We start from the raw sequence: 22,692 nt of genomic DNA, 5'->3' as shown, positions 1-22,692 counted from the left end.
GAAGTATTTAACATTAACATGCATATAGCTAACATAACCCTGTCGTTCTCAAAATCCACGACGGTATCGCTGTACTCTTCTTCTGACCGCTTCTGGTATTGCTGCCCTAGGAACTCACTGTGCAAAAATCCCGGGGGAATTCCTCGAGTCGGAGGAATTTCGGAGGCGTCGTGGATTAATCCATGAGGATCCACGGTGAATCGTACGTTACTTTCATTTTTCATTTTTGTGTATTATAACTTATAATATATGTAAGTTGGTTAATGTTTTGTACAGATACCATTCCAAGTATAATGAGAATGTTTATGGCGACAAGCGCACATATTTGGTGAAAAACAAAACGCACGCGGCCCGCAGTTGCTGTACAAAGAATAGTTAACATTTTTTAACCGTTCACAATATTATATTTTGTAAAACTTACTGTTCGCAAATGGGCATACACATTTGGCCATGCAACAGCGTGGATTGCAATTGATAGCCGGAAGCGCATATGCAGGCTCCATTGTAGTCGCAGTGACCATTTAAGCAGCGACTGTAAGGAAGTTTATTTCAAATAATAGTTTAAAGAGATTACTTAAACATTTACCCGCCACATAGATCCAATAGGCGTGGAGAGCGGTGCTGACACCGGCGAGACACTGCATCAAAGTAGTAATGTTTGTGCCACCGACAGATGCACAATTCCGGTCCAGCACAGTAGCCCCCGGCCTCCTTGCAGCCTGGTACGCAGTCAGTAGCGCAAATAACGCCATCAGCTTTGCTAGATGCGTATTGGTGGTCACAAGGACACGTGCCGTTCTCAAAACAAATCCCACGGAGACAAACAATATGACAGCGACGTACACACTGACGCGTATTGACAATAAGCATTTCATAGTCGGAGCAAATGGGCGGTGGTTCATTTAAGTCCCTGTAGCCGTAGCCATAATAAGCACAAGCTGGCACAAGTAGCAGCGAAAAGAGCAGCACCGATCGACTTTGTGGCAGCATCTTTGGGCATCTGCTGAATGATTACTATAGATTACGCATTGAGCCGGCATAGTTAATATTAAATGAGAGTGAAAGTATATTTGCGTAATTGGTTTTGCTCAGTCACGTTCAGACCGATCTAAAATTAAATGTAAACATAAGATGATGCAACTCTGGTCCCCATTTCCAAGAGCGGCGCCAACTGATAAGCTGAGAGCGAGAGCGTAGACATGCAACATGTATGAGAGAGCGTAGCTCCATTTTGGGGAGAATATTGGGATTGTCTGGATTGCTGCCCTTCTCCTCTCCATCTTTTCTGATTTTTAACACACATCTGGTCTGTGCGCTTCACAAACTGTATTCAATGCGCGGCATTCATTCGGTCTTCCTTTTGTGACTGCTGTGCGAATAAGCGAACGCCTGCGCAACAGACAGATGTTGCAAAAAACGAGAAAAAAGAAACAAAAGAAAATAATATGATCTAAAAGAAAAACTACTAGAAAATAAATTACAAAGGCCGTGCATAAAAAAAGAAAACGTCGACGCAACAAAGTTACACACATATGCTTGTGTGTGTGTGCGTGCTTTTGGAGGGGTGAATGAATAACACAAAACAGACTACAAAATATAAACAGCAAAAGCATAATAAAATAAACAAAACCATATAGAGCGAGAGCGAAAGAGCTGTTGGTCAGCTGAAAGGAAGTGCCATAGCCATTGCTAGAAATAAATAAAACACTATTATTGGTGGTGCGTGTATGTGGTATGTTATGTTGAGTCGTGGGTGTGGAACGAAAGGCCCTCCAGAGAAAATTCACAGACAATTATGCGCTTGCCAAGTGCTGACGTTTCTTAATTGGCATGTGCTCTAATCAACACTAAACTTCAATAAAGATACTAAAACTGCAAAGATGTGCTACGTTATCATCACAAGCGTCAGTCTAGTCTGGTTTCTCTGCACGCTCATTGCTGACATGTTGGTGGCTGTGGCTCTGGTCACACCCAAATGGCTAATTGCGCCGCCCACTGCTGCTGCCACACCCTTGGAGCGTGCGCCTAGCGTAGGCATTTACACCCGCTGCAAACATATGCTGGAGCGCGGCTATCATTGTGGTCGGTTCGATCTGGATGGGTTTGCCACCGAGGGGAGTGTTTATCCCGCCGAATGGAAGGCAGCGATGTTTTTCATGTCGCTCGGATTGATGTTGCTCTCCATAACAGTTGGAGCAACGCTGCTGAGCTGTTGTCGACAAGCACTATGGGGCAAAAGCCTGCATAATCTTACTGCCTGTGCGCAGGTTCTTGCAGGTAAGCTACAAACAGATCTGCTGTTTTTCTAAAGGAAATCCTAAAAATAATGTTGCTCACTTCTTAATCATTTCAGGGATTTCAGTTATGCTGGCACTCTTTTTGCATCCCTTAGGCTGGCGCGCTACAAGAGTTCAACGCTTGTGTGGTGTGGAGGCAGAGCCCTTTTATCCCGCCGATTGCAGCATAGGTAATACGATTCATAATATATTTAACTTTAACTTTAATTAACTGTTGACTCTTGTTCAGGTATTTCTTTTTATTGTGGACTGGCTGGATTACTGCTTACCTTTGCTGCCGCTGGCATTAGTCTCAAGGCAGAGTCCTCGAATATGCGCACTAGGGTGCGTCGTTTGGTTGAAGGCGGTAGTAAGCTCGTCTGCATTCCATAGAGACAACTTTAATATTCAGCAGCTTTGAGGCCAATACAAATTATGTACATCGCCACTTAATTTAATTTTTTTTGCATAAAAATGTAAACTAAACTATAACTAACATAACCTTTCTTTATATAGAGCGCTTCGCGCTGCTGGGTGGTTATCTCACTTTCGTTTGCCTTTGCCTTTGGCTGGCGGCTTGCCTTCTACATCTGGTTTGGACTTGGGTATATAGACGCCATGATTGGTTTTCTTTAGATGAGCAAAAAGTTTGTTTTTGGATTCAAAGCTTAGTTTGCAAGTGACGCAAACATGTTGAGTAAGTGTTTCCTCATCACCACTTATTAACGCCGCTGATGGCTTGGTCTGCTTCTCTATTTTTGGCTCCAGAGCACTATTAACTCCCTCTGCAACTTTCCCTTTATTGCTGGGGCTGGTCTTTTTGCTTTTTGTTTTCTTGGTAGACTTTTTGCTATTACTCCAATCATCATTTTCCTCTGATTTGCTGGGACTTTCGGTCAGATGTTCAGCTGCCGTTTCCTCATCGCTGCTATCAAACCTGATTTGGGCTGCTGGTTTCTTCGACTTTTTGTTTTTTTTGTTACGCTTACTGCCTTGCTGCAGTGGTTCTTCAGCAACATCCTCTTCCTCGGGTGATACGTTAATATCCAAGTGAGCTATATCAGGCTCATCACTTTGCTTGTTAAACTCTTCCTCCTCCGTAGTCATTTGCTGACGCAGTCGCTCCACATTTTCGCGGTGCTTTTTACTTTCCTCGTGATTAGCGCGCGCTTTTGCGTTCTTAAAGCTCTTGTTGCACGCCACACAGTAGAGATCATCCACATATTCTATGTCGCTTGGCGTCCCATCAGCCTCAGTTTCTGAGTCATAGTCATCAAGGTCATCTTCTTCCTGTGACTCGTCTTCGTCTGTATATTCGTCTGTTTCACTGTCATATTGCTGTTCAAGCTGACGCAGCTGCTCCTCGTAGCCATCATTCATCTCTTTGTTAGCCCGCACCTCTGCCAACTGCTGCTGACGCTGACGCAGCTGCTCCTGACGCTTTTCTTGTTGCTTCAGGCGATTTGCCTCAGCGCGATCCTCCAGCACGCGTCTATAAGCCTGCACACGACGATCTCGCTTGCGGACGAAGCTTACCAAATTACGAACCTGCAATTAATATACATTAATAAAGTGCCTTTTAACTGAATCCATGGCCACTGATACCTCATCATTGCGTTCTTTGCGTGCGTTTTGCACAATTTTCTTCATTTCCTTTTCCACTTTGCGCAATATAAAGCGCTCCTTGATGTCGCGCACGTCGTAGGGACACAACCACTCGTAGGTCTTTCTGGTGCTATACGCCTGCCAATAGGCGTAAAAAGGCGCCACGACCTCTTCGTAATTACTTTCAGCATTGCCAAACTGTGGTGCGCCTCGTTCTTCATCGCTATCAGCAAACTCCATATCCTCGGCCGCAATTTTGTTAAAAACATCACGGTATACGGTGTAGAAGCCTTGCGTATCATTTCCAAAGCCTTTGTAGCAGCTACTGGTAAAGAATTGGAACACATCCAGACAATTCTCTGAGTATTCCGAATTTTTTCCTCGCAATATCTGCTCGCGATGATTGTCATACCAAGCGCGCTCCTGTGCATCCGACAACACATCATACGCCTGCTGTATATGCTGAAACCGTTCCTTTGCCTCAACCTCCTAATACATTCATACATTGATAATAAAATGGTTTTTAATGTTTTTCAAAGCGTTTCAAGCAGCTGATCAAACATAGTGTGGATTTTTAGCACTTTTCAAAACCGCGGACATACCTGATTTTTGTCTGGATGCCACTTAAGAGCCAATTTCCTGTACGCTGCCTTGATATCCTTTTCATTGGAGTCGCGTGTCACTCCCAGTTCTTCGTAATAGCAACGCATATTAAAATTTTCGACTTTACCACCATTTACAGAAAATGTTGTAATAATAACAAAAAAAAATTTTGGCAACAATGTGGCGCACTAGAGATGGTCAGTAAAATTTAGATATATTAAAATATCGATAACAATAATAAACTATGAAGTTATCGATGTTTATGGGTTTTGGGTGTCTTATAAAAAAAGGTTACATAATTATAATGTATAAAAGTTAAGTACAAGGGTAGAGCACTTGTTACATTTTATTTTAACTGATTTACAAAATATAAATATTTTATTCTGTGTTTAGTTATATCGCTCAATCGATTAATTCGAATCGACTGACTGATTTTGTATACCATTTATCAACACTCCTTTTATAAATATTTAAATATTATTATATCTTGCTCTATCATTTTGCTTTTTAATTACATTGCTCATTATTATCTCTTAAAATTTTCTATATTTCCTACTGCATACCATTCAATTACATTCTATTATTTTATTGTATTTGCTGCCAAATTTAAAAGTGGTGTCTGCGCATTCCGTTAGAAGCTTTTTTCCTGTCAATAAGGACAGACGCGCCCGCGCCGTTAAATATTTTTACCGCGAATCCCGATACTAGCGCATACCCATACATTTTTTTACTATACATACATATGTACTTTCATTTCCAAGAAGAATCAGTGTAAAAATGTGAAATTCAACGCTATAACTGTGCAGCCCTATGTATAATAGGCAACGTTTCCGCTTCTTAACTGATTTTTGTACGCAAACTTTTAAAAATACTTTAAATAAAAAAGAGACTGAAAAATATATGTATATGTGTGAATTAACATGTATGTATATCTATCGTAATAAGTACAAGTACGTATGTATTTAATAAAGCCCAATCATTAAAGTAACAAATCAAAATAATAGCGAGAACAATGGAAAATAGCTTAACATAAAAATTTACAGTTACGTCGAATTCACAATCAAAGCTACGCTCATTTCCGTATATGTTAAGGGTGACAGACAACTCATACACATACATACATATAGACGCACACACACATAACGTTGAGCAACTTGATGGTATAATAGCGGGAGCTTGGAGTTAAGTCCTTAAAGCGAGCATCTCTACTGCCTTTAAACAACCCCCAATGCATATTTATGTATATAGTGTTTGTATGTTGTGTGCCTGTCTGTCTGACAAACGTCAACAAAAAATAAACAAACTACCGTTGCGTCTATCGGTGTGCTTATGATTGTGTTAGTATTCAAACACACATACTTACGTGTAGGAGAAGCCCTTTTTAGCCTGCTAACAATAAAAACAGGCGTAAAAGTCATGAGGCAGCATGCGAATAAGATAATTTCGCAAGGAATGCCAGGACACCCATATACATACACACATACATATATATAAAATACACAACAGTTTCACAAACTATAGAAATTATGGGCGGCTTTTGTGCCTGCTATAAATGGATTTTCTTATCAACGCAAAGTGGACCCCAGAAAGCAGTTTAAAAAGCAAAAAGATTCACCGACAGTTGTTACGTATACATACATATATATACACATTTCATCCGGCAGTGTTGCTTTTTTTGTAGTTGTGCACTTACGAGAAAATTCAGTTCACGTTCCACCCAATTCTCCATTTAACAATATAATTATATAAGATTAAAACAATTTGAAAAATCCTTCGAGTTCTGTTAATGCTCAGCATTTTATACATTCCATTTTGCTTGTCGGGCTTCATTCACACTCGGACTAGAAGTAATTCAAGGATACGACCAATTTTGGAATACACTTACATATATTTATAACTGATTATTGAGTTGTCTATAATTATTGAATGCTTTGCTTTCACAGAACTCATAAGAGCCTAAATCCGTCCACTTATAAATTTGGAAACTGAAGTTGGTCTCAAAATGTTTGGCTCTAAGCTGCGATCCTGGATGGAGACACACATTGTGCGTCCACGTAAGAAGACCAATAAGCACAAACAGTCGCAGTCCGAGGCAAGTATCGTTATAACAGGACATGGTCATACGAAAAAGGCTGGGACTTTGCCGCAGTGCAGCAATTTGAAGTCGACAACGAGTCCGGTATTGAACAGCAGCAGCGGCAGTCACAGCATTGCAAGTCCTGTCAGACGACGCGAAGTCTCACCCATACAATGCCATGTAAGTTATTTTCGATATACATATGTATATAGATTTGTATGTAAAAGTGTATATATATAGTATATATATATATATATATTATACACATGTACTTACTGTAATTGTTCTTTATATAGACACCCAGTCGTTATGGCTGGCAGTCACCGGATCATGAGACTATCACATCGCCCAAGTCAGATCATCTTTTGAATGCGCCGCAGCATCGCTATCAACGCCAATTGACCACGCCCACACCACCGTTGCCTCCAACGCCGCAGCCTGCGCCACCACTAAGCGGTAGTTCAAGCGCAGATAAGTCACCGTTGCGGGTCAATTGCAGCTCCTCCAGCATATCCTCTCTGTCCTGGTCTACGGGCTCAAAGGAACCAAGTAAGCAGCTTAGTTACCAAGCTCCCGCCGAGGAGGAGGTCGAGTATGAAGAAGTGGGTACACTGTTGTTGCGTCCAAAACCGCCTCTGAAGGATTATCAGCGTCCCAGATCAGAGAATATAAACAGCCTGCAGCTGATCTATGATGTGGAGTCAGAGTCGCGTGCACAGCATGTTCATTATGGTCGCCTGCTGCCCTCCAAGTTGGCCGCAGTGCACCTAGGCGCGTCGGATGAGTGTCTCCCGATGGCAAATCCTGGTCAGCAGCTGCGTCTGCGTGCACCTCGCCCACTGCCGCGTGCAAATAATTTTCTGCCTGGTCCACGACCTCACACCTTATCCTCACCAGAGAGCGCATATTCCACGGGCTACTCCACCGACGGCAACTCACCCTGCGCTGTTAGTTCTAATCCGCCAGCGCCAGAGTACTACATCAACATGCGAACGGGTACACATTACTTTCCAAGTCGTGCCACCAATTCTTACAAATTTGGATTGAATCGCATAGAGGAGATGTCGCCTATGGAACCGCTCCCGCCTAAAGGCAGTTTTGCCAACAGTCTGGAGCCGCAGCCAAGTCCCCTGACGCTGTATGAATGTGAGTACATGCAACACGTGCCACAGATATACATATTACTCAACTTGAATTTCTTTGTAGCGCCCTCGCCGAGACAACGCTCGAGAATACGTACGAATCCATGGTATAATACGGCAGAGCATGCACAGCTACGTTTGGAGTTGGATGCAGCAAGCAGCAGCTCGACAAACTCTTCACAATTTAAGTGCCACCAAGAGTTGAGACCGGCAACAACAACAACAAATGCTTTGGGTACTCCGAAAAAGTTAGCAGTGAGCGTGGGCGTTGACTCTGAGTGCTCATCATCCTCGACTGAAGTGGAAAATATACATGCGGCGCATACTGTGAAGCGACGTCAAATTCAGTCGCAATCGCAGTCGACTTCGCAGCAACAACAACACCAGGAGAGCTTTTTAGTTCTTAGCGATGATGAAGCCACACTCAACGAAATGATTGGCAAGTTTGACGAGAGCTATGTCTATGAAAAGGAGACTGACATACTCAGGTGAGTACTTTCGCTCTCTTAATTGCTTGGAGTTACTTATTTCTGTATTCACAGCAGTGATTCGGATCCCACGGACTGCGCCTCCGAGCTTGACACGGGTCAGGATGCGGGCGATGAATGCGACACAGATGAGCTGCTGGATATTGATTTTATAGACACCTCCTCTATGAATGAGGTTTTACTAGAGCGGCACGAACTACATCGTAATCTTGGCAGCTGCCACTACTATCCACAGCCCAGTCCAGGCATCTTGCGTCGCGCCTCGACACGCTCCTCGCGCCGTAAAAATGCTTCAGAGCTGCCCCAGCCGGAGAATGGAAGTGGCAGTGGACAGCTACTTCGGCGTCGCAAACGTTTCCTCAAAACCCGCAAGAAGAATTGCGAACAACGCGAGCGAGGACGAGAAAGAGAAAGGAGCGCACTGTGTTCGTCGCTGCAAGAGCCCCGTGGCTCGAGAAGCGTGGGCGGTACACCAGTCTGTTTGCGACGCCAGCTGTTGGGCTGCAAAGAACGGTAATGAATATACATATATAATACGTCTATATGATATTCATATATATTTCATATCAGAAATGTAACATCTTTAATTTTAATCTTTAATGCCCTCGGAGCATTTAATAATTAATGATATACATATTTATATTTCGGGAGACAGCGTTTTTTATGTAAAAATATCACCTGAGACTAACATAATATAAATTATTTACCAGCATCTACAAAACTTCACCCTTGTCGAATCGCTCAAATTCATTAATCTTTGGCAACATAACGGAGAGACACTTCATGACTATTGCCGAAAGCGAGAAGGCGCTGCTCAAGGCCGACTTAGAGGCGGATATAAAGTACAAGCAGCTCATAATGGAGGCCGAATCGCTACTGGAGTCGCTTAAAAACAGTCTTCAAAGGTAAGCATAGTTTACGAATTACTAGGCAGCAGAATTATTTTATCCTACTCGTAGCATACCGAGGGACACGCCTGTGTCTAGTCCGAGACGTATTAATCCGCTGGCTAACAAGCGGGTGGAGATGCTCAAGCACAGCGAAGTGGAGGCCAAGAAGCAAGTGCCACCAACACCTCCTCTGGAGAACGAGTTAGCCGCCGCTATAAACAAACGCATTGAGCTACTGAAATTTGAGACTGCCTCGCCGCCCAATAGTCCCAAACTGGGACGCTGCAGTCCGCGCAAGACGCACCTGACCAACTTCATGAATCAGAATACACCGCCAGAGATGCCGTCACGCAAGCATTCAATGCCAACGCCTGCACCACTCTCGCCTAAGCTACAGCTCAATGGGCGCTACTTGGGAAGTCCCAGGCATATGCATCGAACGGCTGCGCTGTTCCTGCTTCATGCGGAGGAGGAAGAAGAGTGCATTGCCGTGGAACAACAGTTCAGCGAGGATGTCACCAATCATAACTATTTGAAACCGGAACAACTACACAACAACTTGGACTACAACAATCGCAATGTGCTCGGCACTGCACAGGTACCGACTATGCCCCAGGCTCAAGATAACTTCTACTGTCCACATAGTGAGCCACTCAAGCGTAAAGTATATAAGGGCAGCTCTTCCTTCGAGCGCATTAAAAAAACATTCGATTTTCAGCTGGGTAAGAGATTTACAGAGAACTTGAATACAGTTCAAAATAGCAAAATATCTACCTGAATTTTTCAATTCTGCCCGTAACATGGGCTAAAATCAATCAAATTTGACGTCTATATGTAAACTTTTATTTTTCATGCATTTTTTATCAATCTGATTATAATTTTCTAAGCCTTTGATATATTAAAACTTAATTTTCAATTTCCTATATTTTGAAAAAAGTTTTCCAACTTTCGAAATATATTTATTTATGGTGCTCTTAGTTATACTATAATAGTTTTAGTCCATCTTTCTCCATTAAACGCTTTGCTTTATCTGTTGAACATTTAGATAACAAGTTTTTAATTAATTAAAAATTTTTTAATGCAGATATGAATGAACGTGCCAAGTCGCCTGGGCTTTCCAATAAACGTCAGCAAAGTAAGCTAAGGGCTTCCGTCTCGGCCAAAAGTTCCATGCAGGATGTTACAACGCTGGATACTCATGAAGCAAACAGCAATAAACAGCAACTAATTGTAAGCACTATAGTGCAGTTAAAGCGCAGTCTCGAGCATCAAAGCTATGAACTAAGCGGACTAACTGAGGAATAGACATTTATATAAGTATACATACATATGTACTAAGATTTATAAATTTTAGATTAGTAGAGAATGCAAGAAGAGCAACTCAATCGACTGACTGTTTATTCAAATTAAGGCTAAAAACTAATGAGAAAAGTCCAGTAAATAATCCCTCAGACTTAAACGTAATGAATAACAATAACTTAGTAAGGAATCGCGTTTACAATTAAACACAAACTACAGTTGAATCTGAACTACATCATACATATATACATATACGGTAGCAAACGTATTACAATTCATATAATAATATTTAGTAGTTGAAATTTTGATTTTAAGTTTGTTTTTCTTAGTTACAGTGTTGTAAACACTGCACACTATTTTTAGTAGTCGTAGTAGTAATTACATTAAAACTTATATAAGCGATGGAAATGTTGCAAAATTTGCTAACGGAATTTCTATAAGAATTAAACAAAATGAAAACAGTTTTCTTTTATTTTTCATTTGGATGTGAATGCATATTATTTTAAGTTTCAAATGACTATTATTGAATTTTTCGGAGTTTATTTTTCATTTCCTAATTACTTAGTTCTTAATAAACTTATGCCCCAGCAAACATATCTTTTATCTCATACACTTTTACTAAACTTTTAGTCACTATACTTACATTAGAAGCATTAAAATATCACATACTATTTGTAACTATAAGCATTATCAAAACTTTATAAAAACTAGTGGATAGTTTAAATGAATTACCTTTTGCCAATTGGGTTAAGCGCCAAAATGTTTATTTAGTCAAATAACTTTGTTTAGTAAAAATGATTGGAACACTGGTTTTAAGAGCTGGGTAACTATCTAGTTTGTTGTTTATGCTAATTTAACAATCGGTTTGAATGAAAAATTTAACTAAATTAATTAAGTAATTGTGTTGTACTCATTTGTATTGCATATAGAAGCTACAATCAACATACATATACATACATTTATAAACAATAAGCGAATAATGTAACGTGATAATAAACTTAATGCGAACAAAACTCTATGCAAATTACAGTAAGCTGAATAAGTTACCAACAAACGTAAGTACTTATGTTGTTGTGTTGTAGTACTTATTTAAGTTGGGTTCGAAAAAATTACAATTATTTGTTTTGTTTGTTGTTGTTTATTCCTGCTTACGCAAATTGTCGAAGTGCCTAAGTGTACCTCAAGTTTCGAGTCCATAGTCTCTCTGTGGGGGTCTTGAAAAATGTGTGTCAGGTTCTAGCTCATTAACTTAATGAGTTTCAAGCCCGCCTGATACTTGACACTTGCATTTACATTGGCATTCACATACATATTGGCGCTCGCATTGATTTAATTGTGAATCCCATAAAATGCGTTAACGTCTACGACGCAATTCACCCAAACTTGTGCACATCATAATTTCATTATTTATAGTACGTTGCGTACTATGGTACTGTACATTTTTATACACTGACATTTTTTTTAATTGAGATCTTACTATAAGCGACCTTAAGACAATCCTAATCGAGCTTTTCTATTTTTGCTTTGATAAGACACTTTCAGCACTAAATATACCTACATAGTATTAAACATGTACATAGTTTGTAACAGAATTGTTAAGATATATTCAATATTTTTGCTAATAATACATATTTATGGATTCTAATAGAGGTACTACTACTACATACATATATTCATTAATTAATCAGAGTTTTCCATGATTCGTTTTAGAATCAGTATTATCTTAGTTTTTGTTTTGTTATATTTGTATGCTGTCTGTACATATACATACATATATCTCATTTTATAATTTATATCTATAGTCAATCCTATTATATATGTCATGGGTGTCACCTTTAATTAGAAAACTTATAGCCTCAACTGATTGATTGGTTATACAATTTTCAGCTAGTCTCTATTTTACGCCATACCTAAAATTTTGTTAACCTAATATTACGTTCACCAAGTATATATATATACTTTCAATAAAGCACCAATCAATGTTAAAAAGTTACTATTTAAAACTCAACTTTGCCAAGTTTTAGCTACACTTTAATGACAGTCCACTGACTCTTATTGGGATGCTGACGTTTATTGTCAGCTGGGAATTCCAAATACATCCAACATGTTTTGTTCATTATTATGCATGTCTCTTGCTTTGAAAATAATATAAAAAATGTTCTAAAAATTCACTGAAAAGCAGTACAATGGAAAATTAGCAAAACTGATCGCATCGATTGTGTATGTTTTGTTTTTGTATTCAGGTTTTCTTGTTTATAATTATGCAAAATGACAGCAAAAGGGGCTCGGAGACGTGGCTTGACTGGAATATCAATAAAATAGCCGAGCGTGCTATAGCATAAAATCAAAATCGAAGAATGTTTTGTGTGTGTGTCTACAGGTTGTGCCTGCAAAAGAGGCCCGACCTGATCTTGTGCTGAGAAAAGATTGAAGGATGCAAGCAAACTGGTTAACGAACTGTTAACAAGGGGGGGGGCTTGGAGGAGCTAGGGTTGTCTGCAACAAAAGCTTAATTAGCAAGTAATATAAGATCGCACACTTTAAGCATTTAACTTGTACATAAAAGCATATGTACACACATATATACAAGCAAACGAACTTTAAAAAGGGCGGCTTAACTGGCTTACAACAAAAAATCAAAGTTGCAAAAGCTAGTTTAGTTAGGCATGCTTTCCAGCAATAAACTTTTGTATTTTTATCTAGGTTGGTTCGTCGTTCGCTACACCTGCTTAAAGCGCAAAACAAAGTCGTAAAAGTTCATCGTTTTCCTTGCCCACTTGCTTATTCCAGCGAAAAACGCTGACGTTACCGTCACATTCAGCAGGTTGCAGCAGCTTTCGATTTCAAGTATCAAATCATAAAAGCTTTCTGTTGTCTCGCTGTTATGTACATGTGCTGCTAATTTTTTTTTTTTTTGTATTGTGTCTTTTTCGTAAGCCGCTGCTTTTGGCTTATTTGGCTGCGCAGTCGCCAGTCGCAGTCGCTTGAAGGTCATATAATCAATGTTTGGCATTCAGATTCAGGCAAAGCAACGCGCAGCCGCAGCGTAGCGCACTTTAACAGGTGCGAGTAACGTTTGCACTATCGTGCGTGTGTATGTGTATTTGTGTGTGGGTGGGGAGGGAGGAGCGGTGCTGTCTTGGCAGTTACGAAACTATTCCGATGACTTGTCTATTATTGCTTTGACGCCCTGTCTTCAGATTTGTTCATGTACAAAATGCACAAGTTTTAGCATTGAAGCGTACTCTAAATGACCCCTAAGAAATTAAAACGTTTCCAAATATTTAAATACATACATACCCCTGAATGTAACTACGTTTATATGATGACCAGTTCTCAAAGATTTCGTCAGCCCATCTTTTGTACGTGGAAATCCAAAGCCAATACATTTTGCTGAAATTGTATGATTAGTCAGCAATTAACAGCAATATGTATAAAAACTGTTTTCCGTTTGAAAAATAAAAAGCCTGGGACAACCATTCTATTTTCTGAACTTCTATAAACGTAAGAGCTCCAAGTTTCAGAAGCAAACGGTTCATATCCACTCTTTTCTTTGTGCATTTTGTGAGATTTTTTTCTGGTTGTTCATGTTAAGCGGAATAGTACCACTGTGCTCCCTACCCTGTTCTTTGAATTCTTAGCTGTTTACTGTAGAGTGCTTAATTAGCGTCAATATTAAACAAAGTGTATAAAGTAATATAGTTGCCGGAACTTGACGCTTGAGCTACATTTGTCAGATACAAAACGTGTGTACAAATAACTGATAAATAGGAAATCTGCGATGTCGTATGGTGTGATCATTGCTGTTGTTGCTTTCTTGGGCAACTGTCGCAGAATATTCGTGAATGAATCTCAAGTCGTTGTTGTCGTCTCACCGTCTCAGCGGTACCAATCATGATTTAGCGATTTGTAAAAGCACAACAGCTTGTAGTATGTATGTGAATAAATATACTATATAGACATGTACTAGTATGTGTGTAGGTTTGCTTTTTATGTGTGGAATTTCGAGTTTTTGGACTTTGTACTACTCGCTAGCCATGAACCAAGGCAGCTCTAACCAACGATTCAACTTGGCCGCCAGCCCAAACAGCGCTAACAGTGATAGCGACTGCGACTGCGACAGCAGCAGAGACGTAAGCTCTCAAGTTCGCATTGTTAACGTGATATATGTATGTATATGTGCACACACACACACAGATACAAATCTGTACAATGATTATGTATGGTATATGCGCACTTGTGCCTAGACTCTAATTATTCAACAACAAAGTCTTGCGATTTTATGGTAGGGGAGGATGTTCAGTTTAGGGGCGTGTACGCAGCTAATACGGAATTCTCAGCTCGCATCCTCAAGTAGCAGCAGCATCAGACAATTATAGTGATGCGTCTAAAAGGTCTGACAGTTAATAATATTTTTTTTTTGGCTAACAGGAAGCATTCGACGGTTCACTAAGGCATTGGAACACTTTGGAAACGAAAATTTATGCGATTATAATTATAACTTATTGATAACTGTAGAATATGCATATTATACCATCATATGTATGTATTTTGTGGGACACTTCCGTGATGACCTGGGGTCGCAACTCTTATTATATTGCCGTTAACAATAACGGAAGTTAAATTATTATTAAGTCGGCATTTAAAAGAAATAATTACATATTATAATTTTAAATTAGTTTTTTTTTTTTAAGTACCATTAGAATTTCGTAAAAAATGCTGTTGTAAAATGTAGTTTATTATTTGACACTCGTTCATACGACACGTGATAAAATTTGAAATTTTGCGCGAATTTCTGCAAGAATTTATGCTTTATGGTCAAGTAGTCAAACCTTGAGTGAAATGAGCACTGCCGCCTCAATTGCCAAATTAAGGCCACAGTATAAACTTTTTATTTGCTTAGTCATGCCACGGTTTTCTTTTAGGCCAGCTTAACAATTTGCATAGATATACATATACATACGAACATGTACATATTTATGTATATGTATATACATACATATTAGCTTGATTATCTCAAGGGTCAATAAACGTATTTAAGTTTTAATAAATAGGGTGTTACTTATCGACAGTAAGCAATAGGCCACAAACTTCTGATAAAATATTTTGGCAATTAAATTGACTGTTTTAATGCCGTCAAATGGCGTATTACTAATTTATACATATATTCAAAAGAAATAAATTTAAAAAATAATATTAGTGTACGGCTTGACAATTTTTAAGTGAACACCAGCTAAATTTATAAATTTTAAGATAAAGGGTCTCAAAATATGCGCCACCTATGCTTGTTATTCATGCTAAGCCGGAAGGCTTTGACTTTAAAAGCCCAGCTAGTTTCTACTTTTGGCCAATTTCCGCCTCGATCAGAATCACGCAAAACTAGTTTAATTTTCGCAGCAGTTGCCCAAACAAGAGAACAATATAATGTGTGTATCTATAATAAATGACAGATAAACAAAAGTGTAGCAATTTGCAAATGGTTAGACTTGCTCATAGCCTCGGCTGTACGATAATGTCATCATAGATAGAATCTGTATAAGTGCGTTTTATATAGCTAGATAGACATGCATGTGACAAGACCACCAAGTAAAATACCAGAAACAAAAAATAAATTAATTTCGACCATTAAGTATTTATAATAAAATGGTTACGTGGCAATAGCATCTGATCTGAGCCCAACTGGGACTAAACTTCGTGGCTTCATTCTTCCAAATGGAAGCCTTTAAAAATCAACTGTTTTTGTTGATATCAGACGTTAATTAACTACGCTTGAACTCTTAGAAGTAGTGTCCAGCAGTTTAGCTCAGTGTGAGGGCATATTATTCCCTCACACTGACTCCTATCCACAGCCCTGTATGTTCTACTAGTCTCTATGTACTTTAAGGCACTACAATAGTTGCTGCGTAACCAGCCGATGGCTAAACATAACTGATTTATTGATTGGAACACCTGACACCTCGTGTAGAATTAATGGAATGGTTCTGGTTTCATCTTTACTAATAATTCATTAGTTTTGTTTACCTTTATGATTCAGTATTATATTACAGAGCTGATAAAGTTTTTATATAATGGCTCCTCCAACTTTTCCTGCCTGTTGTAATCAGTTATCAGTCAGAATATGACATTAGTTGAAAGTTGCCAAATATAGATTCAGTAACCAGGCGAGCGCACAGTCAATACACGCTAAGATCTACTTACATAAATATTTACAATTAAGGCTCATATGAGTATAAATACATCTGTAAATTTGAAACATGATACATGAGTTTTGTACCAGCTGGTAGCTTATCTTTGTGGATATTATATATTTAGTTGGTGTCACTATGGCGTACAGTTTAAATTGGCCATATATGTTGTGCTAACTTTATGACGGTCTCATGACTGGGCCATGCCAGGCGCAATTGGAATTTGCCCCTAACAGGCGATCCAATTTTATCGCAAAAGTTAAGAAATAAAAAACAACTTTTTAGCGTTTTTGTTTATTATTTGTGTATTTAATTTTCTAAATACAATTTTTTTTATTATTGTATAAATAATTCTCGATTACACGTTAAGAGTAATTTATATCAAAGCTGCAAATGTTGTATTTAGAACTTATGTATGTGTGTCTATGTACAAAAACAATTATAATAACAATTACGGCATTCATGTGAGAGATATGGTATGTGTATACATATATTTTTAGTTTTAGTTTCGAAATTATATTTCTTGTACTTGAACAATTTGCAGTTTACAGTTTTAATGCTTTTATGTTGAACATGAACGTATAAAGAAATTATAACTTAAGTTTGTATGTACATATGTATAAAAAGCATTAACAGAGTACAAAAAACAAACTCAAACCAGGTGAGTTTGTTGCGAGTATACAAATACATATATATGCATGTATGGGTGTATGTGTGTGTGTAAGGGTTAGGGCGTGGCCCATCTTTTGAGGCAGGCAGCGCATTGTGTACTTTTATTTATTTATATATTTCAGGAATGCACATTTACAGTAATTTGAACAATTTGACTGCCTGCAAATTTGTTCGCTGCTCATTTAATTTTCAGTTTACATTTTATTTAGATTTTGTTCTGTTTTACAATTATTTTTTCAACAAGTTTTTTTTAGTTGCATTACCCCGTTACCCAATATGTAATATACAAAGTATAAATTTTATCGCATGGCCAGACATTTAGTAACCTATATCATTATAAGCTATATATGGTTTCCCCCCTTACTTAAAGAAAAAATAGAGCAAGAGCAGGGGAGAGAAATAACTAAAACAAATATTGTAAACCACTCAAACCCTCTATACTTTATATATAGAATTTGCTTATTTTTTGGTTTACATGTATGCTATAACCCGCCCCGTTTTAGATTTAGAAGTAATCATCAGCATGCTAGTTGAGTTGAGAGAGAGTTGAAACCTAAACTGGTCCAATATCACTTTGGTATCTGGCGGTCAGATAATTGGCCGCCTCTGTCATTTGTTCCAGGCACTGGTACAGACCATTCAAGTGTCTCTTGCAGCGTTTCGCCAGTTCCGTGGCCTTATCACCGCTAATCGATTTGGATTTTTGGCAGCCTAAATCAACAATATCACTGCCATCACTGCTCTGCGCATTGTCGCTCTTGCTACCATCGGACTCCAGCCCCGAATCATTCTCATTCGAGATGTCTGAATCCGAGTCGCTCAAATTACTCACTGATGTAGTGGACATCATTGAAGCCGTGGATGTGCGACGCACGTGACCTTTATTAACCCCCACACTATTGCTACTGCTACTGCTGCTGTTTGTGCTGCTCTCAGTCTTGCTCTCCACTACTCTCTCCTGCTCCTCTTCAGCATCGGTCTGATTGGTGGTCCACAGCAAATCGTTCTTCAATGCATTGAGCATGTTGTAGAGATTAAACAATTCGGAGGCACTCAGAAATTCGTGTACATTCTTTGAATGTGCCGCACCTCGTTTGCCTTCCGCACTTGAACTTTTCGTCAGCTGATTGGCGGTTGTGTCCTTGCCCGTGGCTGGTATAATATCAGTGCTATCACCAATCTAAATAAAAGACAGAAACATCAAGTCCGGCATTAGCAAGCAAGAAGAAATATTTAATATGTAACAAAAAAAATTATTTCTATATAAAACATACATTATTGGTATGAATACTATTTTTTGAAATATCAAAGTTATATAGTTATAATGAAAAAGATGGAACTATAAGAAATGATTGTCATGTATAAAGAAATAATTTACACAGAATTAGTTCTAACCTAATGCATATATACCTGACGATCCATGAGCCTGCATGGCACCAATATGGTATCATCCATAAATTTGACAGTTTTTACAAACTTTTCCATAACATTAACAATGCTATCTTTAGAGAACTGCTGCTCATCGTGACGCGCAATACGATGCAGGGAGTTTCTGCAATAATAATAATAAAGAATTAATAACAAGCTATTAACAATATGGCAATTGATTGGACACATTTTATACAAACAAATTTTTTTTCATAAAATAATACTGTATAATAAGCTTAAGGTGTTCTCGTTACGTCTGCCATTTGTTCTTTTGTTCAACATTTCCGCAAGAAGCATATCAAGATATCTACAACATTTTTTTAGAGGTATAGGTTCACATTGGCATTGATTTATAAGCTCATGCAAATAAGCGTTTGCAAAATCAATTTGAGGCAGGTATAAAAAAGAAATACAAAACTAAAATGTATATAAACCTGTTGCGCAGATTTCTGTTTCTGAACAGCAGCACAACAAGAACAACCAAACGCATTGGCCCCCTCCCTCTTGACCGGTTTGTTGCCACGTGTCGTTGAAATCAGCAATGGCTTCAGAAAGTTTTACAACTTCCATTCGCGTGTCCTAAGACGCCGCCAGCGCGTCTGTCTACAAATATCGCCACCGGGAAACTGGAATTCCGTATCAGCGATAGATACATTTACTCAAGTTTATGACGTTGCTCTGATCACTGCCTTGAGGCATGGCCATTGATAAATTTAGTTCAAATTGCTGCGCATTTACACACCACAATGGTTGCCCCACCCCCTCTTACTCACTCACCAACAAATGCTGTCTAGACTCTCTGATAGTGCTGCCGCTTGTCCCTGTAATGTGTACAAGTCTCTTCGGGGGACGACACGCGAGCGCCGCGTGCTCACTCGGTATACTTTGTCGAACTAGTGTCAAGGTTTTTTTCCATTGCATGCCAAGAGAATTTTCCCATGCAGTTGAGCCAACTTGATCTGACTAATTGATTTGATTTGTAGACGGCGTATTGAATTCCTCGCCTTGCATTACAAGCGACAGTGGCTAAAAAGTTATGCGCGTACTACTGTACACCCTATAATAGAAATCTTCGGAGATTGAATTTAAATTAACAAGCAACAAGTCCCACTAAAGATGCATCATACGTATTAAAGAGTATTTCAAGATGGGACATACCCACATAATTGCGCAATTATCATATCGGTAATTGAAGTAACGACTGAACACACACACAGCGTAGATATGCCGAACTGTGCATAATTGCAAGAAATTTAGTTAAATCGGCAGGCTTATAATCAATACTGTAAGCAATTGATCAAATAAGTCTGGTGTTGCTCAAAATCTAAATTTAGTTAGCTGCCAACTCCACATAATACAAAGGCAAAGGGAAAGAAGTATGGGCGGTGGTCTGCCAGCAGTGAGCGCTATTGACCTTTTGTGTGCTTGCCTCACAGCTAAAGAAATGGCAAAGAACATTGTTGTAGTTGCTGCCTCAGCATTTAATTGACGATGTCGTTGAATGTTGCCGGCAGCAAAAACACGCCATCTGCGGCAACCAATTGGAAAGCTTCAACGCATAGCTGCTGCTGTTATCTAAGCAGAGGCAGAGAGAAGTGACAACGACAACAATTGTCTAATGGAACACACCTGCTGGACAACACAACTGAGAAGTGGGCCAAGTGAGGCACGCGACTCGCGCTCAAGTCCAGTTTGACTACAAAACGAATCAAGAGAGAGAGAGAGAGAGAGACATGCGCAACCGTATGCGGCATACAACACAGAAATCATCCGATGCTTTGAAACTGTTTGCTGGGTAAAGGAGGGGGAATGGTTTTTAGGTGGGTGTTGTTTGAATTGGTGGCAAGAGCGTGTGCCTTGCGTGCACTCTCTTAAGCAAAGTGCTCTTTATATTTATGGCGTGATGCTGGCAAAAGAAGCAAAAGGGAGAGAGAGAGAGAGAGAGCGGCTATACGAAAGTGAAATATTGTTAGATGAAGAGACTTTTTTCTGTTTATGCATCTTCTTTCGGTATTGTTGTTGTCGTCATATGTAATATTTGCAAAATTGAGCAATATTTATTTCATGTTGTTTCTCATTTAAAGCAACAAAGCTGACCTTCAGGTGCGTTTAATTTTTTAAACAAACTTTAAGTATAATGCTAAAATATTGTAATTCTATGCAAATATTGTATTTTTTCTTATATTAATTTGCGGTTTACTACGTTTCTTTTCAATGACACACATTAATATGTATCTACATACTTATACACAGGTATGTATGTATTTACATACATACATATGTTATGGTTTATGTATTTGAACAGTGAATCACAGGTGTAGGTACGATATTAGTTTTCAAAAGTACTTTTGGTAATTGTCGGGTGGGGAATGTTATGAGTAATTCTATGATCGATAAGTATGAAATGGCAGTGCGAAAAGCGCCTGATTGGAGAGATAAGGCGTAGTGCAGACAGACAACGCACGAAAAATCATAAGCTTTTTTCTACATACATATGTATGTATATGTATGTGTGATTATTATTAGTTTAGTTTAGTTTAAGCAAACTCAAAAACGAATACATACATACATACATACATCCATGCAAAGCAAACCCGCTCAGCTTAAACACACACATACACATAGCTCGATTGTGTCATATTAGGCAGCCAAACGGCGCTCTTGTGGCTTTGCTTCTTTTTTAATACATTCATATGTATGTATATAAATATATATGTATGTACATGCATATGTATATATTTTTATTTTCTTTGCTGGCTCGTTCGCATCGTACGATAAATTTTTTGTATAATATGCTGCCGTGCAAATGAAAGAGAAAATTCAGGGGTGCGGCGTAAAGAGAACACGAGAGAATACTCAACACAAATCGCTGGCTTTAATTTATCAATAAGTGCCTTTCAATTGTATTTAAACAAATTTTAACCAACTGTAGCAAGCCTAATTTTTCTACATTCTCCTCGACATCTTATATCCACATCATCATTATTCGCGCTCTTTATCATACACTTACCGACTAGTCTTGGTGAGGTCTGTGTATCCGATCATTTTGTTGTTGTAATTGTACTTTCGTGTGTTTGTAGATGATGTTGCTGCTGCTGCTGCTGCTTAACAGACGTTTAGGTTTTTTTAAAATTTATTTTAATATTAAATGCTGACACCGTCAACATTCATATACACGCGCACTTTCACTCGTCTGTGTATCGCCTCTTTCTCTCGTTCTGTCTACCGTTATGAATGTAAGTATGTGCGAGCCTTCAGCTGATTTTCTGGCATTTGTATTTGTATTTGTAATAGTGTTTTCGTAGTAGCGGCAAACTAATGATTGTTATTGTTGCGAAATCTGCAAAACTTTAGTCACAGCTTGTTTGGTTTTAGTTTAAAATGGTTTTTCCGACACGTTTGCTATTAACCGAAATCGAGGGCTGATTGCTGTTTTTATCCACACACACTGTTTAGATAAGCTATACTCAATTCTATTAGTTACTTTATTTATATCGACATCAACAACACAATTGTAAGCACTCTACACGCGTGCAACTCGACTCGCTACGACCCGCACGTCTTTACTCTTTAACGTTCAAATCGAGAGTAAAAATAAACTATAACTAAAATTAAAACATTACACTACCACTAAAAAAGAGTTCCAGTTCCGGTTCCGCGGAGCTAAGTGCGTTCACTGGAAAATGAGCAGCTCACGGGAAAGTGAGCATTGGAAACTGAGGAGGAAGGTGAATTTGAAAATTACGGAGGGGCAAAGTTGACAAGTACTTCTATTGTTATACAGCACTGCAACAATCGATATTATGGTTGGCGATATTTTTTATTGATGTTGCATCGATGTTATAAATTTTAACAAATGTCCATAAAATTATATTTTTCATTATCCTGTTAACGGAAAAATGTAGCTTTTAATTGACAACTCAAGGGAAATTGTCATACTCTGCCGTTGTTGTCTGCGTATATATGGTGATCATCTTATTAGTTATTGATTTGTGACGCGCGATTGTGAAATTAACTTGGCCATAAT

The 22,692-nt window shown here is 38.7% G+C and overlaps 5 protein-coding genes across 7 annotated transcripts; 2 read left to right on the top strand and 3 right to left on the bottom strand.

Annotated features, from left to right (window-relative positions):
• Positions 1-260: 260 nt before the first annotated feature.
• On the bottom strand, positions 261-997 carry LOC108594904 (wnt inhibitory factor 1). Its single transcript, XM_017980042.1, has 3 exons — positions 587-997; positions 422-532; positions 261-360 (listed from the first exon to the last, which is right to left on the bottom strand). The coding sequence occupies exons 1-3, from the start codon at positions 988-990 to the stop codon at positions 261-263; spliced, it is 615 nt and encodes a 204-aa protein (XP_017835531.1). The 5' UTR covers positions 991-997.
• Positions 998-1,023: 26 nt separating this feature from the next.
• LOC108597451 (LHFPL tetraspan subfamily member 2a protein) lies at positions 1,024-2,685 on the top strand. The gene is made up of 3 exons (XM_017984017.2): positions 1,024-2,277; positions 2,354-2,467; positions 2,527-2,685. The coding sequence occupies exons 1-3, from the start codon at positions 1,881-1,883 to the stop codon at positions 2,667-2,669; spliced, it is 654 nt and encodes a 217-aa protein (XP_017839506.1). The 5' UTR covers positions 1,024-1,880; the 3' UTR covers positions 2,670-2,685.
• Positions 2,686-2,701: 16 nt separating this feature from the next.
• Positions 2,702-4,674, bottom strand: LOC108597450 (dnaJ homolog subfamily C member 21). Its single transcript, XM_017984016.2, has 3 exons — positions 4,484-4,674; positions 3,882-4,370; positions 2,702-3,824 (listed from the first exon to the last, which is right to left on the bottom strand). Exons 1-3 carry the CDS (start codon positions 4,589-4,591, stop codon positions 2,820-2,822), a joined length of 1,602 nt encoding a protein of 533 aa, XP_017839505.1. The 5' UTR covers positions 4,592-4,674; the 3' UTR covers positions 2,702-2,819.
• A 1,362-nt stretch (positions 4,675-6,036) lies between these two features.
• Positions 6,037-10,638, top strand: LOC108595188. Of its 3 annotated transcripts, none has more exons than XM_017980368.1 (8): positions 6,037-6,107; positions 6,428-6,741; positions 6,858-7,707; positions 7,768-8,191; positions 8,249-8,704; positions 8,902-9,096; positions 9,151-9,803; positions 10,166-10,638. In XM_017980368.1, the coding sequence occupies exons 2-8, from the start codon at positions 6,487-6,489 to the stop codon at positions 10,384-10,386; spliced, it is 3,054 nt and encodes a 1,017-aa protein (XP_017835857.1). In that variant the 5' UTR covers positions 6,037-6,107; positions 6,428-6,486; the 3' UTR covers positions 10,387-10,638. The 3 variants fall into 3 exon arrangements, with proteins under 3 accessions (XP_017835857.1, XP_017835856.1, XP_017835859.1); XM_017980367.1 differs by having other exon boundaries at positions 8,246-8,704; XM_017980370.1 differs by having other exon boundaries at positions 8,246-8,704; positions 9,151-9,679; positions 10,166-10,212.
• A 7,152-nt stretch (positions 10,639-17,790) lies between these two features.
• On the bottom strand, positions 17,791-22,257 carry LOC108596292 (suppressor protein SRP40). The gene is made up of 3 exons (XM_017981883.1): positions 21,676-22,257; positions 18,648-18,789; positions 17,791-18,417 (listed from the first exon to the last, which is right to left on the bottom strand). Exons 1-3 carry the CDS (start codon positions 21,708-21,710, stop codon positions 17,791-17,793), a joined length of 804 nt encoding a protein of 267 aa, XP_017837372.1. The 5' UTR covers positions 21,711-22,257.
• Positions 22,258-22,692: the final 435 nt, after the last annotated feature.

This window comes from Drosophila busckii, chromosome 2R (assembly GCF_011750605.1).
Source record: "Drosophila busckii strain San Diego stock center, stock number 13000-0081.31 chromosome 2R, ASM1175060v1, whole genome shotgun sequence".
Taxonomy (NCBI): Eukaryota; Metazoa; Arthropoda; class Insecta; order Diptera; family Drosophilidae; genus Drosophila; species Drosophila busckii.
Note: the sequence above shows the minus strand (reverse complement) of the source record. Positions and strands in the feature narration are given on the sequence as shown.

Excerpts from the sequence above, each read along its gene's own strand:
- LOC108594904 (XM_017980042.1), bottom strand. The coding sequence starts at position 990 with ATGCTGCCACAAAGTCGATCGGTGCTGCTCTTTTCGCTGCTACTTGTG. Across the intron at positions 533-586 it reads CTATTGGATCTATGTGGCGG|TCGCTGCTTAAATGGTCACT; the intron begins GTAAATGTTTAA and ends ACTTCCTTACAG. Across the intron at positions 361-421 it reads TGTATGCCCATTTGCGAACA|CAACTGCGGGCCGCGTGCGT; the intron begins GTAAGTTTTACA and ends TTCTTTGTACAG.
- LOC108597451 (XM_017984017.2), top strand. The coding sequence starts at position 1,881 with ATGTGCTACGTTATCATCACAAGCGTCAGTCTAGTCTGGTTTCTCTGC. Across the intron at positions 2,278-2,353 it reads CTGTGCGCAGGTTCTTGCAG|GGATTTCAGTTATGCTGGCA; the intron begins GTAAGCTACAAA and ends TAATCATTTCAG. Across the intron at positions 2,468-2,526 it reads TCCCGCCGATTGCAGCATAG|GTATTTCTTTTTATTGTGGA; the intron begins GTAATACGATTC and ends ACTCTTGTTCAG.
- LOC108597450 (XM_017984016.2), bottom strand. The coding sequence starts at position 4,591 with ATGCGTTGCTATTACGAAGAACTGGGAGTGACACGCGACTCCAATGAA. Across the intron at positions 4,371-4,483 it reads GGCATCCAGACAAAAATCAG|GAGGTTGAGGCAAAGGAACG; the intron begins GTATGTCCGCGG and ends TGAATGTATTAG. Across the intron at positions 3,825-3,881 it reads GCAAAGAACGCAATGATGAG|GTTCGTAATTTGGTAAGCTT; the intron begins GTATCAGTGGCC and ends TATTAATTGCAG.
- LOC108595188 (XM_017980367.1), top strand. The coding sequence starts at position 6,487 with ATGTTTGGCTCTAAGCTGCGATCCTGGATGGAGACACACATTGTGCGT. Across the intron at positions 6,742-6,857 it reads TCTCACCCATACAATGCCAT|ACACCCAGTCGTTATGGCTG; the intron begins GTAAGTTATTTT and ends TTCTTTATATAG. Across the intron at positions 9,097-9,150 it reads CTTAAAAACAGTCTTCAAAG|CATACCGAGGGACACGCCTG; the intron begins GTAAGCATAGTT and ends TCCTACTCGTAG.
- LOC108596292 (XM_017981883.1), bottom strand. The coding sequence starts at position 21,710 with ATGATCGGATACACAGACCTCACCAAGACTAGTCG. Across the intron at positions 18,790-21,675 it reads GACCTCACCAAGACTAGTCG|AAACTCCCTGCATCGTATTG; the intron begins GTAAGTGTATGA and ends TTATTATTGCAG. Across the intron at positions 18,418-18,647 it reads GCAGGCTCATGGATCGTCAG|ATTGGTGATAGCACTGATAT; the intron begins GTATATATGCAT and ends TCTTTTATTTAG.